The sequence below is a fragment of the Hylobates moloch genome, unplaced genomic scaffold (assembly GCF_009828535.3).
Source record: "Hylobates moloch isolate HMO894 unplaced genomic scaffold, HMol_V3 SCAFFOLD_6, whole genome shotgun sequence".
Taxonomy (NCBI): domain Eukaryota; kingdom Metazoa; phylum Chordata; class Mammalia; order Primates; family Hylobatidae; genus Hylobates; species Hylobates moloch.
Window position 1 is genome coordinate 113,262,978 of NW_026652281.1, and position 19,516 is coordinate 113,282,493.

The 19,516-nt window shown below is 36.0% G+C and overlaps 1 protein-coding gene across 8 annotated transcripts in view; it reads left to right on the forward strand.

Moving 5' to 3' along the window:
* SMAD5 (SMAD family member 5) overlaps positions 1-19,516 on the forward strand; it is a 281,680-nt gene that overhangs the window by 247,119 nt on the left and 15,045 nt on the right. For 6 of the 8 annotated variants that reach the window (XM_058441224.1, XM_032157964.2, XM_032157965.2 and 3 more), the window contains 3 exons: positions 5,622-6,193; positions 12,896-13,147; positions 15,295-15,414. In XM_058441224.1, coding sequence (XP_058297207.1) covers positions 5,791-6,193; positions 12,896-13,147; positions 15,295-15,414 — 775 coding nt within the window. In that variant the 5' untranslated portion in view covers positions 5,622-5,790. Of the gene's footprint in view, positions 1-3,803; positions 3,958-4,704; positions 4,789-5,621; positions 6,194-12,895; positions 13,148-15,294; positions 15,415-19,516 lie in introns of those variants that run through there. The other 2 variants (XM_058441225.1, XM_058441226.1) reach the window with 2 other exon arrangements.

Here is a 19,516-nt window from a genome sequence, read left to right on the forward strand (position 1 = left end):
TAATAATGCAGCCCATTTTCTATGCCTTCTATAGAGAATTTCATTTAAAATGAAACCACTGAAAAATGTAGACCACCATTTTATACTAAATGGTGAGTTAAAAGGTCCGATTTTATCTTGAAGAATGAAACTAAAATTCTGGGAAAACATTAGCTTATAGTAACTGTAAACATGCATGAATTTTTATAATGAACAAATAATGGATCAAGTGTGAATGGATAAACAATTTTTCCCACAAAATAATTCAGTATCATGATATGACAGCCTTCAATTTGACATTTGTGGCATTAGCTTTAAGGTTTTTTTTTTTCAAAAATATTGATAAAAATATATATACATTTTTTCAAGGACCTCTGTTAATTCTTTGGTAGTCAAGTTATTTTTACTCTCCCCCCAACAAAGAATGTCTTGCTTACTGATTACTATAGAAGTGGTAGATTCCCCAAGCTCAGTATTCCTCATCCATGCATCAAGACTACAAAAAAGCACAAACTAATACATATAAAACATGGAGACTCTTATAATACTGAAGGAAAGATTGCATGTTATTCCTTCTATACAACATTCACAAAAAGGCAAAACTATAAAATACATCACATTATCCCCATGGGTCTTGGGGACAAACAAAACCTCAAATACGTCGATGCTTACGCTGCTTGCTGTCCCCCGAGTAACAGAGTCTCTAACCCAGGAGTCTCATGTCCTTTGGCAACATCCAGAAGACAGTAACAGACTAACTTGTAAGTGGGGTAAAATCAAATCTAGATCCTACATTGTTTGCCATCATTTTTATAAACTTTGGAAATCTTGGAATTTTTGCAAAATCTGTAGTCTCACTCATGGTTCATAAGCCATTATGGTGAGGGAGACACTTGTGAATAGGAACTAATTTTATAAGTGATCAGTCACAAGTATGTTTTAAAAATATTTTTAAAAATTGAAATAATCATATAGTAAAGCACACAGATTTAAAGTGTATAGCTTAATGAACTTCTGCATATGTGTACATCCATGTCATCATCACCTGGATCAAAATATGGAAAATTTCTAGCTCCCTAGAAGGCTGTCTCATGACCCTTCTTAGTACTCTTCTGGCCTTGATGGCATAGGTTAGTTTTCCCTGTTTTTGAGTGTTGTATAGATGGAATAATGTGTAATCTTTCCCTCAGAATATATGAGAATTCTCCATGTTTTACATATACTAGTTCTTTCTGTAGCTGTGAAGTATTCCATTTTATGAATTTATTACCAGTATTTACCCACTCTACTGCTGATGAATATTTGGGTTCCAGTTTGGGACTATTATAAATAAAGTTGTTAGGAACATGTACTTGTCTTTTGGTGGACACAGCACTCATTTCTGTTGGATATATACCTAGGAATGGAATTGCTGGGTCATAGAGATCTATGTTTAGCGTTAGTGGATACTGTTAAACAGTTTTCTAAAGTGACTGGACTAATGTATATTCGTACTATCAATATATGAGAGTTCCCGTTAATCATGAAGAGTTAATCTTTTTTTTTTTTTTTAAGTGTAGGCATTCTGGTAGGTACCGAGAGAGATTTGACTGTGGTAGTTTTTGTTTTCTTTTTGCATTCATGTGATAACTAATGATATTGAGCCCATTTTCTCATCCAGTGGCTATTTTGATGTCCTCTTTTGTGAAGGATCTGTTCAGATCTTTTGACTATTCACTAATTTTTATGATGAATTTTTCTTCCTTTTGTAACGTTGTAAGTTGAGATGTAGATAACAAGTACTCGGGTAGCTTGCACATACCACTTTACCAGTTTGGGAAGTATAGAAAACATTTTTAGAAATAATTTCATCAAAAGTGCTAAATTTTTTAGTCATTCCATATTTAAAGAGTTGAGTGTGAGATTTTCTCCTCTCCCTGTGCTAGTTTTACTAGTAAGAGTTCTAGGTTTTTAAAACTGACACCTATTGTTCTTTTTGAAACTAATCTCTTGAAGTTTAGTGGCATACCCATTCACCAAAGTCACTGGCCTTTTCTTTGTTTACATTCTCTTTAAACTCTCCCATATGTTTAATCTTCTGCAGTACCATTGTATCTAGTTCTGTCTTTTTAATAGTGCATAATCAGTAACTCACTGTCAGGAAACTCTTTCCTAACAGTGAATGTTTCCTAATATTTAGGTGTTTACTTACTGTTCTTTTCACTCTGTTGAAAACCTATTTTTTTGTTGTTGTTTTAGCTCTTTGTGCAAAATCTTAAATCTGTTTCTCATCTTTACCTGGCTAAACTTGTATCTCCAGTCATGACCTTTTCTCAGTGGAGTTTACCACTGTCTGTACTGACAAAGCTACCTTCTGAATGTTTTTAATTTTGTGGGTAGAATTCTCATTTTATCATTATCTTAGACAACGTGAGTTTAAAATTTGAAATTATCTCTAATTTCAAGGTACAGTTAATAGAAAAATCAGTGACCATTCATTAAGTATCATAGTGTGTGAAATTGGCACATGGAATGGTCCAGGTGCTGAAGACTACTTCTTAGAAGGATTTTGTACTGTATTTGGGAAGTTACGATATTATTTATGTCTTATTAGTTAGTTTTTATTATAAATATTCAGTGACCATAGCCTCTGCAGCATTGGGTGATAAAGGAGGTCTTCACAAAAGGGGATAGATTGGAGCTCATCATTAAGAATGACTAAGATTTCTCTTGGAAGACACAGATGGATAGAGGGGCAGGGATTTGGATTCGATCAGAAGGTGTGTATAGTGGAAGAGTAGTGGGCAAGATTAGATTAGGACTAGATCTAGCCAGTCTCTTAAGTCTTGGTTCTTCTTCTTTCTGAATACTAATGATTATAATTCATGTTTGAATAGTACTGTTGAGTTTGTAAAGCTTGTGTTAGATAGACATTATTTATTACTTCAACATTTCTGTGACTTAGGAACCATCATCTCTATTTTACAGAAAAGCTAATAGGCTTTGAAAAAGTGATACTAGTAAAGAACAGAATCTGGTGGGCACAGTGGCTCAAGCCTATAATGTCATCAACTTGGGAGGCTGATTTTTATTCTCTGATATCATAGATATCCATAAATAACAATTTTTTTTGTTTTAAGTTTGATATAGACATCCTTAGAAAGGTATCTATATTTTTACAAATTGTTTTTCTTACTCATTTATTTGATAAATGGACACTATTCTAGGTTCAGGGCATCCAGTGGTTTTGAGGGCAGATGAGACTACCGGCATACTAACATTTCATTGGGGAAAACATAAAGTAAATAAACAAAGTTGATAATGTAATATCAGATTAGGGTAAATGCTATAAAAAATGAACAGAGTCAGGGGATAGAGAATGTTGTGAGAATGGGCTGTCATGCTATTTTCAATCAAGTGGTCGGGTAATTCCTCTTTCAGGAGGTGGCCTTTGAACAACTGAATTAATTTGAGTGAGTATGCTGCGTTAAGTTACAGGAGAAGAGAATTTCAGGGGAGGGAACATCAGATGCAAAGGCCTCACGTAGAAATAACCTTAGAATACTTGAGAAATGGAAAGAAGTCAAGTGTGGTCAAATGCAGTTAGGTAGGATAATGGTTAAGAAATGAGTAAGGAGAAGCCAAGGGCCTGATCATGTATGATATTGTATTCTGAATTCTGGTCTTGAAGCTCCTTTCTTTTTGCCTCCCTCTTCCTTAACTGTCTCTCTGTTGCTCATACACATACTCACACATATGTACACCACCCTATCTAGCCCCCCATTGTATTCTAGTGTTCATGAATAAGGTATCAGTCAGCCAGGCCTGTCTCTTATCTAGCCTAGGAAATGCTCTGTTCATGTCTGCCTATATATGTATTTTTTTGTTTGTGTCCTTTGCCTTTGACATTTCCCATCTCATCTCAGACAACCAAACCATGGTTTTACTTCCTGACCCACATGGATTTTATCATACATCCTTGATATAGATGCAACTGAGGTGAGCCCTTCTTACAGTTCATTTAGTACATAACACTTTATACTCTGTGACCTGTTAGTGACAATGATGCTTTCATTCTCTTTGTTATATTTCTCTATTTTAATGTGGCCAGTTTTGTTTGCCTAGCAAAAATCATCCTACATAGTGCTGGGCAGGACAAGGCACAAGGCATATCCATACATAAGGAGGATATCTTTACTTCCTGTACCCTTCCCCACCATGGTTCCACCATATTAGACTGGATAGCTGCCAGTAGTTGATCAGCATCCAGAACTGTTATCTGGTACTTTAGTAGGCTCTCAGTAAGTATATCTTGAATGAATCAATTTATTGACTGTTGAGATTAAACCCTACTTGGCATAACTTTTTTTAAAAACCCCATCATGGCTATTCACAATACATGGGACGTAACAAAGAATCAATAATTATTTGTTGAGTGTATGTCAGTTTTACTTTACTCTGTGTTTACATTATCTTTATTTACTTTATGTTATTGTCTGGGCTTTAACTGAGCACATACATTCTTTTCTGGGAAGATGCAACCCGGTCCAGAATAATATTGATGCTAGAATTTTTCAAAGACAAAGCTATAGCATTTGGCAATTGTAGGCACAAGAAAGGAAGCATCTTTTGTTACACCGTTTTTCCAAACGTTATTCTTGTTACTTCAGTAGGTATTTATCGTCTGTAGTTGGCTGTGTAGTGATCTGCAGGAAATCTTACACATTCTTTTTATTCTTTGTTTAGAAATGGGATCTCACTATGTTGCTCAGACTGGATGTGATTGAACTCCTGGGCTCAAGTGATTCTCCCGAGTAACTGGGATTACAGGTGTGTGCCACTGAGCCTGGTTTTTACCAGCTCTTATCAGTGGAGTGCCTGTCACTTCCTCCTGTCATCATCAGGAGCTTCTTAATGGTGCAGAACAGTGGTTTACCTGGAGCAGGCTCATTAACCAATATGCTTAAAATATCACTTAAAATAAGCCAATAGGAATTGTAAAATTAGAAACTGACCCTTTTAAAATGAATTTTTTCTCTTTAAATTTATACAACATACTTAGTTTTACAAATAGATACTTGCCATTTTACTGGCAGTTATAATGATTTATTTGAGGGTTTGGTACATCTTATACAACCGTGAATACAATTTGCATCTAATAATGTGACTTCAGTCATACCATGGTTTTTGTCCAAACCTTCTCAGTCTGGGAAACATTTAAAGAAAATAATGACCTTAGAGAAGAGCTGGATTTCTTTTAAGACTTCTCTTCAGATCAGGACATAATCATGTTCAAAACTGACATAGCATGTAACATGGATTTCAGTGAAGAAAAGTACTTCAGGATCAAATTTCAGAAGAGTGTTTTAGGGCTTAGTGGCCTAATCAAAGGGAGTCCAGAAGCTATTTTTGGATAATACATAGGAGGTAGAGCAAGCTGGTTTTGCTTCTGGTTATCATTTGACATTGCTAGTGTCTTACTTGTTCACATTATGGAGAAGGAATTGAGTGGTCACAGAACTTTTGGAGAAAATTTATCAATTTTTTGTTTACTTTGTAATGCTTTTCTGTTCTTATTTAATAATAATATACCTTTCGATTATATTAAATTTATATAAATTGAATTGATTTAAACTAGGATCCTTTCCCCCTTTCTCTTTCAGGACTTGGCCAAATGAAAGAAGTATATGGCACTTGTGAAGATAAATGTTACTCCTCCCTTTTTAATTGGAACTTCCACTTAGGACCTGTGTATGACGTTTCACCCGTGATCGGTTCTTTCAGTAGCCACTGACTTTGAGTTACAGGAAGGTTTCTGAAGATTTGTGTCAAATGACGTCAATGGCCAGCTTGTTTTCTTTTACTAGTCCAGCAGTAAAGCGATTGTTGGGATGGAAACAAGGTGATGAGGAGGAGAAATGGGCAGAAAAGGCAGTTGATGCTTTGGTGAAGAAGCTAAAAAAGAAAAAGGGTGCCATGGAGGAACTGGAGAAAGCCTTGAGCAGTCCAGGACAGCCAAGTAAATGTGTCACTATTCCCAGATCTTTAGATGGACGCCTGCAGGTTTCTCACAGAAAAGGCTTACCCCATGTTATATATTGTCGTGTTTGGCGCTGGCCGGATTTGCAGAGTCATCATGAGCTAAAGCCGTTGGATATTTGTGAATTTCCATTTGGATCTAAGCAAAAAGAAGTTTGTATCAACCCATACCACTATAAGAGAGTGGAAAGTCCAGGTAGGTCTTATTCCTGAGAAGAATTTGGAAAAACAAAAACAAAAAACCTCTCTTCCTGATATGCATGTAACTAGATTTAGTAATGAAAAGGTTATATTAGCTTTGTGTTTCCATCTTAAATATTCTAACCTTGGAAGGACTATTGGATTTTGAGTTTAGCTTTTTATATGTAGGTGATACAATTCTCAGGTGGCTTACTCTAATTCATTATTCACTGTAAGCACCCATATATCTACTCTGCCTTTTCCTGTGGATGACCTGTCTCTGTTTTATTTAAAACCTAAGCTCCAAGTGTGTACTATATCCCATTCCTTTTTGTCAAATGAAGAGCTTTGTTCCTACAGTTATCATCCTTCTCTCCAGCATTATATTTTCTCTTTCTACCAGAGTATTTCTGATAGCATACAAACATGCCATGATACTACCCATCCTAAAATAAAACTTAAAAAAAAAATTCTGCTTTTCACTTCATTCACATAACCCAACCCCAGTCACTGCACTGATTCCACTAGTCCTTTTAGAGGATGCTCCATTTTTATTATCTTTATGTTTCATTTTTTTCTTGTGACTTCTCTAGTTAGTCTTTCTTTCCTACCATTTAACTTGTCAGGATCACTAGTGACTGCCTTTTTATAGGTCAAGGGGTCATTTTTCAGTCTTATCTTACCGTCCGCTCAACTGCATTTGATACAGTTTATCTCCTTCCATCCTACTCAAAACTTTTTCTCTGTTTGGCCCCTAAGACAGTATGCTACCCTGGTTCTCCTACCTCACTGACTGTTCTTGTCCCTCTTTGCTGGCGTATTCTGCTGTTTTCACAGGAGTCAGTCCATGGACCTTTTGTCCATTTATACTGTTTCTTTATGTGCTTTCATGCTGTCACATGTCTTAAGATTGTCTATAAGCTGATGCTCACATTTTGAACTCAAGTCAACTTCTCCCTTGAGTTTTAGACTTGTGTATCCAGTTGCCTACTTGACACTTCCACTTGAATATTTATTTATTAAACATACCAAATGTAATATGTCTAAGCGAAACTTCAGTTTTTTTCCTGGTTTCCCCTATTGAAGTGAATGGCAACAGCATGCATGTAATTGCTAATGCCCTAAACTGCAAGGTCATCTTTTATTCTTCTTACTTAAGTCCTATATTTAAAATATGAGCAAATGCTGTTTGCTGCACCTTCAAAATATGTCTTAATAATGTCACCTCTCATCATTTGTGACAGCACTACTTTAGTACAGTACATCATCATCATCACTCACCTTAAGTAGTGTCCTAATTGGTCTTTCTGCCTCTCTTCTTCCCCTTAACCCATTGTGTTTTCCACACAACAGCCAGAATGATTTTTTAAAAACATACTAAATCACGTCAGTTCCTACTGAAAACACTTTCAAGGCTGTCACACTTAAGAGGTTTCTATAAGACTCTGTATGACCTATCCTCGGAGTTCTCTGTTCCTTGGACTTGCCATACTCCTGTTTCCAGGCTTTAACTCTTGCTGTTTACTTATTCTCCCCCAGGATCTTTCCATGGCACATTTTCTCATTCCATTCAATCCTTGCTCAAATATCTGCATCACTAATTGACTCTATATTAGATATTTATTTTGTTTATTGACTGACATGAGCAGAGGCTTCCTCTATTTCATTCATTACTCTCTCCTTAGTGCCTAGAATAGTATATTGTTGTCTGGCACTTGGTAGGTGATACTCAGTAAACTTTTTTTTTGTAATGAATGGTATAAGCTGAGCTGCTAGCTGAGTTCATTAGTCATCTATTGCTGCATGACAAATTGCCACAAACTTAGTGGCTTAGCACAATGCATGTTTATTACCTCACAGTTTCTTTGGGTGAGGAGTCTAGTCACATTTAGCTGGGTCCTTTGAAAGGCACTGTAATCAAGGTGTTGGTTAGGGCCGAGGTCTTATCAGAAGCTCAATTAGGGAAGGATCTGCTTCCAAGCCCATGTGATTGTTAACAGATTCAGTTGCTTTCACATAGCCTTCTTTATAGGTAGTTCACATTTATGACAGCTTCTTCAAAGCCAATAAGGAAGAGAGGGTCTTCTGGCAAGAAGGGCATTATATTATTGTGGAATGTAATCATACACACCCTGTCACCTTTGCCATATTCTGTTGGTTAGAAGGAAGTGATAGGTCATACTCATACTCAAGCAGGGAGAATTACCCAATGGTTTGAATACCTGGAGATGGGAATCATAGTGGTTACCTTTGAGTCTATCTGGGTTTCACATGGAGATGTGTGGTAAAAAGACTGAAAATAACATTGGATGTGGAGACTAGTAGAAAGGATAGCAGATAGCAGTGACTATGCTGTCTGCAAAAGTTCAACTTAAGAGCTTTAGAGTGTCTTTAGACAGTTGGTATGATATGATTCTCAATTTCTTACTGAGTCCAAGGAAAGCTGATACCTGAAGGAATTGATGAAGAAAGGAAGATAAGAAGATTTAATAGAGAAGTATAGGCTGAAAAACTCCCAAGCTTGCTATTTGCTAGGAGTAAGTCTAGGAATTTTATGTATTCCCCTATAGCCAAAGTGTGACTAGTAATCAGCCAGCCAATAGAAGTGTCTTATTTTTTGTATACATTTTTCTCAGCTATGATTCATTCTATAGAAAAGACTGGGGCATAGCTCTGATACTTTTAAATGACTGAAAATTTTATGTCTTACTAGTTCAACTATTGGAAAGAGACCATAGAGACCTCATGTTTCACCCTGAGTCCAAACTCTTTGGGGAAGGGGCAGATTACCCAGCTAGATTAGCTTGCTGACCCCCCATGATTAAGCAGCTGTGACGCAGAATGGATCACTTCATATTACCAGTATTAATAAAGTAGTAGAAGGTGGTGGTAGTGGTAGTAGTAACAGTGATAGCAATTAATATTTATTGAGCACTGATGGAATAGTGATTCCTTCATGGGGTTAGAAAAGGGTACTGACATTTTACAACCCTTTCAGTTTACTTATAGGTTTATAGATAAGGAAACAAAGACTTAAAAGGGAAGTAACTTAGGCACGCTCACACAGTTAGAATATAGTGGAGTAAGTTTTGCAAAAAGATAAAAAGATGGAGGATAGTTAGAAAGAGATAATGAACATAAGAAAAATAGAGGGCCAACCTAGGTGGTTGTAGTTGTTTAGTTGAATACAGTGTACCCTGAGCTTTTTGGCACCGGGGTCCAGTTTCATGGAAGACAGTCTTTTCATAGAATGGGTTGGGGGATGGTTTTGGGATGATTCAAGCACATTATATTTATTGTGCACTTTATTTCTATTATTACATTGTAATATGTAATGAAATAATTATACAGTTCACCATAATGTCAAATTAGTGGGAGCCCTGAGCTTGTTTACCTGCAGCTAGGTTATCTCATCCTGGCATGATGGGAGACAGTGACAGATCATCAGGCATTAGATTCTCATAAGGAGCGCACAACCTAGATCCCTCATATGTGCAGTTGGCGATAGGATTTGCTTTCCTATGAGAATCTCATGCTGCCACTGATCTGACAGGAGGCGGAGTTCAGGCGGTAATGAGAGCAATGGCTAGTGGCTGGAAATACAGATGAAGCTTCACTCACTTTCTCTCACCATCACCTGCTGTATGGCCTGGTTCGTAAGAGGTCATGAACTGGGGGGGTTAGGGACCCCTGATCTAATAGACAGTATTGTCTAGTGATTAAGACTGTGGGTTCTGGAGCCAGGCTTTCTGGATTTGAATCCTGGTTTTACCAAATACTACCTCAGGCCTTAACCTTTCTGAGATTTAGTTTCCTCATTGTAAAATGGGAATAATACTACCTACCTAATAGGTTGTTACGAGCATTAGATGAGTTGGTGCATTAAAAAGTACTTGTTAAAACATTAAGTGATCTGGAATCAGTTTCAAATTAAATATCAATTCTAGTAGAATAATATATTCTGGAAATAGAGCATTGAGGAAGATGGCAGAGAGAAAATTTTCCAAGAAATAATATCAAACAGTTCCCCAAACTGAAAATTGAAAGGGCTCAGTGACCAAGTAATCAGAACAAAGGATTAAAAAAGCCCCACATGAAATTTTTGTATATCATAGATTAAAAAAAAGATGCTGAGAACTTCCAGAAAAGACAGGAAACATATAAAGGACTAGAAATCAGAATACTGGATTTCTCAATGCAGTTCTGAATTCTAGAAGAAAGTAAAGTAGTGCCCTCAAAATTCAGAAGGAAATGTTATCTGCTTGCAGACAAGCAAAAAAAATAAATTTTTATACCTGCAGGAAGTCAAGAAAATTTAACTTTTTACTTTCTCTTAGGACACTAATAGAGGATGAGGTCTAGGAAATGTGATCCAGCAGTAGAGAAGGGACTTCAGACTTGTAGGAGACTTGAGCAGTAACCAATATAGGTTGGAACAAAAAGATGGAAGAACTGGGCCTGGCGCGGTGGCTCACGCCTGTAATCCCAGCACTTTGGGAGGCCGAGGCGGGCGGATCACGACGTCAGGAGATCGACACAATCCTGGCTAATACAGTGAAACCCCGTCTCTACTAAAAATACAAAAAATTAGCCGGGCGTGGTGGCGGGCGCCTGTAGTCCCAGCTACTCAGGAGGCTGAGGCAGGAGAATGGCGTGAACCCGGCAGGCAGAGCTTGCAGTGAGCCAAGATCATGCCACTGCACTCCAGCCTGGGCGACAGAGTGAGACTCCATCTCAAAAAAAAAAAAAAAAAAAAAAAAAAAAGATGGAAGATCCAAGGGAAAACATGGAGTGAATAAATTATTTGATTATTTGTTGTATCCAAGAAATAGTAATGATAGGTGTTTAACAGATCTGTTGGAATTCTGGAAATATTAGTGGAATGTACTTAAAATTAAAGAAATGAAGAAACAAGGCAATGGTTAACTTCAGTAAAAACACGGTTCAAGAAAAAGTAGACTCATAGTACACTTGATTCAGCAATGAATTACATATATATATATATATATCAATACTGGATGTTGATTTAAGCAAAATGTTATATTTAACTCTATTTTGAGGATGGGAGTGGGATAGAATAATAAAAGAAAGCTGCCTCATTTGCCCTAAGAGCAAGTCTACAAATAATATCTTGACTAATAATAGCAATATAAGCATATTATTTAGCAGTACACAAAGTAAATGTTATAAGAGATGGCTAAGAGTTTAAATTTGTTTTCTATAGAAACAGTATATGGGGGGGGGCTAGCAATTGCAGTTTTTGTCATAATCTCTAATAGCATGTCTTTTTTTAAACTGTCCACATATTAACATTATTTTGGATGATATAAAATAATTTTAAAAAAATCATGTGCATAGATAATATACAAGTGAAAGAGAAGCCAGTGATTTTAGCATACCTCTAAAGAAAAAAAAAGCAAAGAAATTCTTACTGAACTGAATTCCTGAGTAGTTATTTCACTAAGTCTCTCAGATTGCTAGCCTGCTAAATGTAGAAATTCTTGCTGCCTAATGCCCTTCTCTCTAATGGCAGCTGCCTCATTGTTCTGTAAGGGGAATAGCAGTTGTTAACACACAGTAGAACAAAACAATTGTAGTCAGATGTTAACCACATATTTAGTATACTAATGCAGTAGAATGAAATGAAACAATAGACAAAAATAGCACAAATACTGACTTAACAGAAACACTGGATCGTTGTGTACATCCCTACTTTAGGGAGGTGAAGTGTGACTTAGGTAGCTTAAAAACAAACTCATTTTGTTGATGCTGAATGATACCAGAATCAAGTTGAGATTTTTCTAAGTGAAATTACATTGACAGATACAGGACAATTGTTAATGAGATGAGGTGTAAATGTTTGAAGAATCAGGTTTGTTTCAGTTTCCTGTAGGGAAAGGTAATCAGAGATTTGAATGTGATTGGTCACTTGGGTCTTTAGAGAAAGCGAATATTTGAATAAAGTTTATCTCTTAAAAATTTATCTGTTAAAAATGTTTAGATTTTGTTGTATATATTTTCATTATGGTCATATTTAGAAGACTGATTTTGATTGGAAGGCTTTTACCTAGAGAATATTACCATTTTCAGTATGGAAAACTGTACTGAACAACGTAAAACATGAGATCTTTCAAACTAAGAAAGATCTAAGTGTTCATAATTGGAAATTTGGAAGTTTTTAGGGCATTCACATAACAGGTTCCAACTTCACTCTGTAGTCTTAACTCCTTGTTCAGTGCGTAGGCCAACTGACTTTCTCATCTCCTCTGCCACCTTCCCCTTCTACTTCTTCCCAGTCCTAGTACTCCCATGTGAAATCCTCCTGTATCTTTAAGGTTCAGTCAGGTATGTTTTTTTCTTACAGTATTTTGTTTGATTCTCTTCTAGCTGGGAGCACTCACCTCTGTTTAACTCCTATTGTGTTAAATTCTCTGTTTTATGGTTGTTTTTTAATATCCTTTATCTCATAGAACAGGAGTGGTATCTTTCTCTGGATTTTCTGTCTTCTAGGGTACCTTATGCAGGCTAAATGCTTACAGAGTTTTGGATTGTTATTATGTAAATAGAGATTCAGGGCTCTATAAAACAGCCCTTTCTAAAAGTAAATTGTTTTAATAGGTTTACAGTCTTACATGAATCCTTTCTACCAACCCCTTAGTGTGGATGGGGCATTTGTTTAGTCATTCCTGACAAATGACTTTTGATTTTTGTTTTTCAGTCTTACCTCCAGTATTAGTGCCTCGTCATAATGAATTCAATCCACAACACAGCCTTCTGGTTCAGTTTAGGAACCTGAGCCACAATGAACCACACATGCCACAAAATGCCACGTTTCCAGATTCTTTCCACCAGCCCAACAACACTCCTTTTCCCTTATCTCCAAACAGCCCTTATCCCCCTTCTCCTGCTAGCAGCACATACCCCAACTCCCCAGCAAGTTCTGGACCAGGAAGTCCATTTCAGCTCCCAGGTAAGACTTTATTTTGTTGATACCAAAAAAAAAAAAAAAAAAATCCTAAGAATCACAATTGTTGTTACTGTGGGCCCTCTGGGTGAACTGTTACATGCCAAGGTATAGCTGTTTCTGACTCTTTATTCTTTAGGTAATTGTTTGATTTCCAGAAGAGTTTAGATTTTATTTTGCCAAGTACCATGTGTTTAAAAAATGGAAGTAGCCCTATTTGACTTAAATATTTTCTTATATTTTATGACAGTACCATTTATTGTCTTTTATATAACTGATACTGTGACAAAAGCTATGGCATTAAATTTAATCTTCAGAATGACTATGTGAGATAGATATTCCTGTTTTACAGATGGAAAAATAAATTCTAAAGTAAATTTTAAACTTTTAAGTACCTTACGTAGGGTAGGGCTAAGAACTAGAGGTTCAGACCCAGGTTTGTCTAACTCTAAAGTCTGTGTTCTTTCAACTTTACTGTGTGGCTTTTCAAATTATTTAAGACTTTAGAAGTTAAAATGAATCCTGGTTATCTTTAGTTAGATAACTGATGAACTGATTTCACTGCAGAAAGATAAGTAGATTTTGTAAAGTTCCTAAATTTTGTAATTGGCATGTCATGTATGGACATATCATTATGTCACTGTCAAGAAATATTTGAACACCTGCTGTTGTCAGGCAGAGTCATATGTAAGTACAGTAAGTCCTCACTTAATGTCATTGATAACTTCTTGGAAACTATGACTTTAACTGAAACAGCATATTACAAAGCCAGTTTTATCATAGGCTAGTTGATATAAACAAGAGTTAAGTTCTTGTGGTATATTTCTGGTCACAAAAATATCATAAATTTATACATAAAGACCCAAAAGTCTTCTAATACTAAACTTTGAAATAAATATGAGCTGTGCGTATATTTAAGGAAGAGCAATAAAAACAAGTAAGACTGTTATTTACTTAATCATTCTAATTCACGGTCATGGATAGCCAGAGCCCATTCCAGCAACTCAGGGCACAAGGTGGAAACCAATCCTGAATGAGACGTGATTAAATCACAGAGTGCACTCACACACACCCCTGCACTCACGCTGGGACCGTTTAGACATGCATGCCAGTTCATCTGATGTGCACATCTTTGGGAAGTGAGAGCAAACTCGGGTAACCAGAGAAAACTCAAACAAACATGGGGAGAATGTTCAGACTCACACAGACGTGGCCCTGTCTGGGAATGGATTTTTTTTCTCATCAGCGTCATAACAGAATGATGCTGAACAAAACATTATTCGAGGACCTACATTATATTCTTTGTGATTTCTCTACTGCAGCAAAATATCAATTGGTATAGTTTTTTCTTTTGAAGAGAAATTAAGTGCCAGCTGTTTAACTTGCTGTTAGGAATTTGCTCAAAAACAAATTTTCATAGTTTGTCTTCGATTCAGTGCTGATTGTAGTTCTGTCTCAAAATACATCCTATACAAAACATTGGGATGAAAGACAAATTCAGTTCTTATTTATAGTTACTGAGACAAAAAAGTATAGCTGTAGCTTTTGCAAAATTTTCAACTATGAGTGTTGAAACTCAAAAGATTTTCTAGTTAACATTTAGTTTTCTAAGTGAATTACCTAACCATTTAATAGGACGCAACAGCCATGTTTAGATGTTGCACAAGCGTTAGACAATTGCTGTTAGTGTTGATGGCAAATTTTGAAGGGACATAGTTTTACTTTCCAGTTTTAAATGACAGTATACAGTATGTGCTGATCTTAATAATTTGTCTCTGTAGTATATATATACCCAAATGAGGATAATCTGCCCTTCAGATTGATATGTAATAGCTGCAGTTTCTCTGAACACATAAAAATAAAGGCAAAATTCTCGACCTTGAATTCTGTTTTAGTGAATTTTAGGACTGATCCTTGTATCCTGGATTACCAGGGATCTGGGCTAAATAAACGTGGATTTGTAGTAGGTTTTCAATTGCTATTAGGTGTGCTGTCTGTTCTCCTTTTCCCTTGCCCTAGGATAGTATCCTACATTTTTTTGTGTGTGATGTTCAGTAATGAAGCTTGCCGGTAATCTTAAGAATTTTCTAAAGCTTTTAGAGTAATAATTTTGAGCAGAATGAAGATTTTAACTATTTTTTTTTTCCTCTTAGCTGATACGCCTCCTCCAGCCTATATGCCACCTGATGATCAGATGGGTCAAGATAATTCCCAGCCTATGGATACAAGCAATAATATGATTCCTCAGATTATGCCCAGTATATCCAGCAGAGGTAAGAGAAGTACCCACTTCATTTATTTTGTAGTAGTAGTTGTTTTTAACTTATTGGCTACTTTATTGAGGTATAATTTATATGCTATAAAGTTTTTTTGTTTTAAGTGTATGATTCAAAGATTTTGGTAAATACACCAAGTTTTGCACCACAGTCTAGGTTTAGAACATTTCCATAACTCTTTAAAAAGGTTTCTCTGCATATTTGCAGTCTGTCCTCACTCCTATCCTCAGCTCCATATCCCCTCTAATCTGTTTTCTGTACCTGTAGATTTTATCTTTTCTGAACATTTTATATAACTGGAATCATGTAATAATGTAGTCTTCTTTCACTTAGCATGTTTTCGAGGTTCATCCATGTTGTAGCATGTATCAATAGTTGCTTTTTATTGCTTAACAGTACTCCTTTATATGAATATATCACATTTATTCACCAGTCAGTGGGCATTTGAATTGTTTCCGTATTTTGATTATTATAAACATTTGCGGCTGGGCACAGTGGCTCACGCCTGTAATCCTAGCACTTTGGGAGGCCAAGGCGGGTGGATCACTTGAGATCCGGAGTTCAATATGGTGAAACCCCGTCTCTACTAAAAATACAATAAAAATTAAAAATTAGCTGGGTGTGGTGGCGGATGCCTGTCATCCCAGCTACTCGGAAGGCTGAGACAGGAGAATCACTTGAACCCAGGAGGCGAGGTTGCAGTGAGCCGAGAATGGAGTGCCACTGCACTCCAGTCTGAGCAACAGAGCGAGGCTCCATCTCAAAAAAACAAACAAAAAATATCGCATGTAAGTCTTTTTGTAGATATTGTTTTATTTCTCTTGGATAGATATCTAGGAGTGCAATTGCTGAATAACATGGTAAGTTTAACTACTTAAGAAAACTATAAAACTTCTCTGAAGTGGCAGTACCATTTTACATTCTCACCAGCAAAGTATGAGGGTTCTATTTTCTCTACATCCTCCTAACACCTGTTATTGTCTGGCTTTTTAATTATAGCCATTCTAGTGGGTGTAAAGTGCTTATTGTGGTTTTAATTTGCATTTCTCTAATGAGTAATGATGAGCATTTTTTAAATGTACTTGTTGGCCATTTATGTATCTTCTTTGATGTGTTTATTTTAAATCTTTTGCCCATTGGGTTGTCTTACTGAGTTGTAAGAATTTTTTGTATATCCTGGATATGAATCCTTTATCAGATATATGATTTGCAAATATTTTTTCTCAGTCTGTGGATTTCTTTTCATTTTCTTAATGATGTCTTTTTGAGGGTAATAGCTATAAATTTTGATTAAATCCATTTTGTCAGTTCTTTCATTTCTAGATTATGCTTTTGGTGTTGGATTCAAGAAATTTTTGTCTATCCCAAGGTCATGAAAATATTATTTTATGTTTTATTTTAGAAGTTCCATAGTTTTAGCTCTTACATTAGGTCAGTGGTTCCTTCTGAGTTAAGTTTGTATGTGGTATATGGTAAATGTCTACGTTAAGTTTTTTGCACATAGAAATCCAGTTGGCTTTACCATTTGTTGGAAAGAGTATCATTTCTTTGTTGAATTACCATCTTTGTCAGAAATCAATTGACTGTAAATGCCAGGGTTTATTTCAGGACTCTGTTGACTTACATATCTGTACCTCATAGTCTTGATTACTAAAGCTTTCCTGTAAAGGTTTTTCCCCCTATTTTTTTGTTGTTTTGTTTTATTTTTAATTTTTAAATTATTTATTTATTTTAGAGACAGAGTCTTGCTCTGTCATGTCCAGACTGGAGTGCAGTGGCATGATCATAGCTCGCTGGAGCCTCAGATTCCTGGGCTGAAGTGCTCCTCCACCTTAGCATCCTTAGTAGCTGGGACTACAGGCATGCATCACCATGCTTGGCCAATTTTTTGTTGTTGCTGAGGTGGAGTCTTACCGTGTTGCCCAGGCTGGCCCTGTTTTTTTTTTTTTTTTTTTTTTTTTGTTATGGCAAACTATATATAACATAAGGTTTGCCATCTTAACTATTTTTAAGTGTACAGTTCAGTGGCATTAAATGCATTTATAATGTTGTGTGACCATCACCACCATCCATTTCTATAGCTCTTTTCACCTTGTAATATTGAAACTATACCTATTAAATAAAAATTTCCTATTCTCCCTTTCCCCCCAGCCCTTGGCAACCACCACTCTGCTTTCTAATCTCTACGATTTTGACCACTCTAAGTACTTCATATAAATGGAATCATACAATATTTGTTTTTTTTTGTGTGTGTGACTGGCTTATTTTTTGTCAGGGCACATCCGTATTGTAGCAATGTCAGAATTTCATTTCTTTTTAAAGTTGAGTAATATTCCATTGTATGTATGTACCAAATTTTGTTTATCTATTCATCCATTGATAGACACTTGGATTGCTTTCACTTTTTGGCTATTGTGAATAATACTGCTGTGGACATGGGCATACACATATCTCTTCGAGATCCTGCTTTTATTTCTTTTGAGTATATACCAGAAGTACAATTATTGGATTACATGGTAATTATATTTATACTTTTTTGAGGAACAGCCATACTGTTTTCCACAGTGGATGTACCATTTTATATTCTCAGCAACAGTGCACACGGATTCCGTATTCTTCACATCCTCACCAGCACTTGAGATATTGACCATTTTAATGGGTATGAAGAGATATCTCATTGTGGGTTGTTCTGTATTTTTTTTGTCTATCTTTTTTTTTTTGATAATTGACAAATGAAAAATTGTATATCTTTATGGTGTCATTGTGGTTTAATGCCACTTTGGTTTGAGACCTTAACCTCCTTAGTTTGTCGCAAGTTTAGAAATGTGTACTGCTATTTTATACGTTTCTTAAAACAATGTGTTTTTTTGTGTTTTCAATGTTTGTGATAATACTGAATGTGTGTTATATTGAGTGCTCTGTATTCCTAAGAGCAATTAAATTTCCAGACCCCTAATAGTTTTGTTAATGTTTGTATAATGTCTAGAATTTATCAAGAAATCTCATTATATTAATTTGCCTATAATTAATAAAATCTACCTTCATTTACCATAAAAATGGAACATGAATTTCTGGATTTGAATTCCTGTTTCTCTACTTACTTGCTTTGCAATATAGGTAGTTTTTAAATCTCTAAGCCTGAGGTTCCCCATTTACAAAATAAATAGGGATGATATGCTGGAATTATTAATATGTTGATTAAATTAGACAATACATGTAATCATCTTAGCACACAACATTAGGCCATATACAATAAATAGTATTATTATTCTCCTTTTGAAAATATGGACTGTATTTACTCCACTTCATTCTCCTTTTGAAAATATGGACTGTATTTACTCCACTTAACCTTCTCCTTTTCTTTTCTCCTGATTTTCCCGAGGTCTTAGTGCCATTTAATAGTGTTATGTGTTAGATGTCCATTGGAATGTAATTTGTCTCAGCCAAACAACTGAGCCCCTTTAGAGGAACTTGATACATTTTCTCACCCTTGTGGATACCTTTTTCGCTAGAATTTCTTCTCATTTCAGTCAGATTATGTGTATTTTCTCCTTTTTGACAAAGAAGTGACAAAAAGAAAATCAAAGTTAAACGGCAATGTCTGGAACCACCTGTTAGCAACAATGTCTTCTGCCTTGAGCAGAGGCAGTGCTTTTCTGGTTCTTCTTTTCCTTTTAACCAAAATTGCCTTTTTAGTTTTGCCTAGCATTTTTTTTTTTTTCTATAAGCTTCTGCTTGTTCTTAGCTCTAATCTTCCTGATGCTATTCTTATAACTTCATGTGACTCATTTGTACCTGTCTTTGGTTATGGGCCTCTACATGTATAAACTTTGTATAAACCTTAAAATCTGAGCTCTTAAGACTTCTTTGGCTTATATTGGTTTATTTTCCTCTCTTCCTTCTCATCTGCATTCTTTGCCATATAAAACTCAGAACTGAGTTTTAAAACTTAAACTCTTCTGTTAAAAAAGTTGGCTGGGCACAGTGGCTCACTCCTGTAATTCAGCACTTTGGGAGGCCGAGGCAGGCAGATCACCTGAGGCTCAGGAGTTCGAGACCAGCCTGGCCAACATAGTGAAATCCCATCTCTACTAAAATA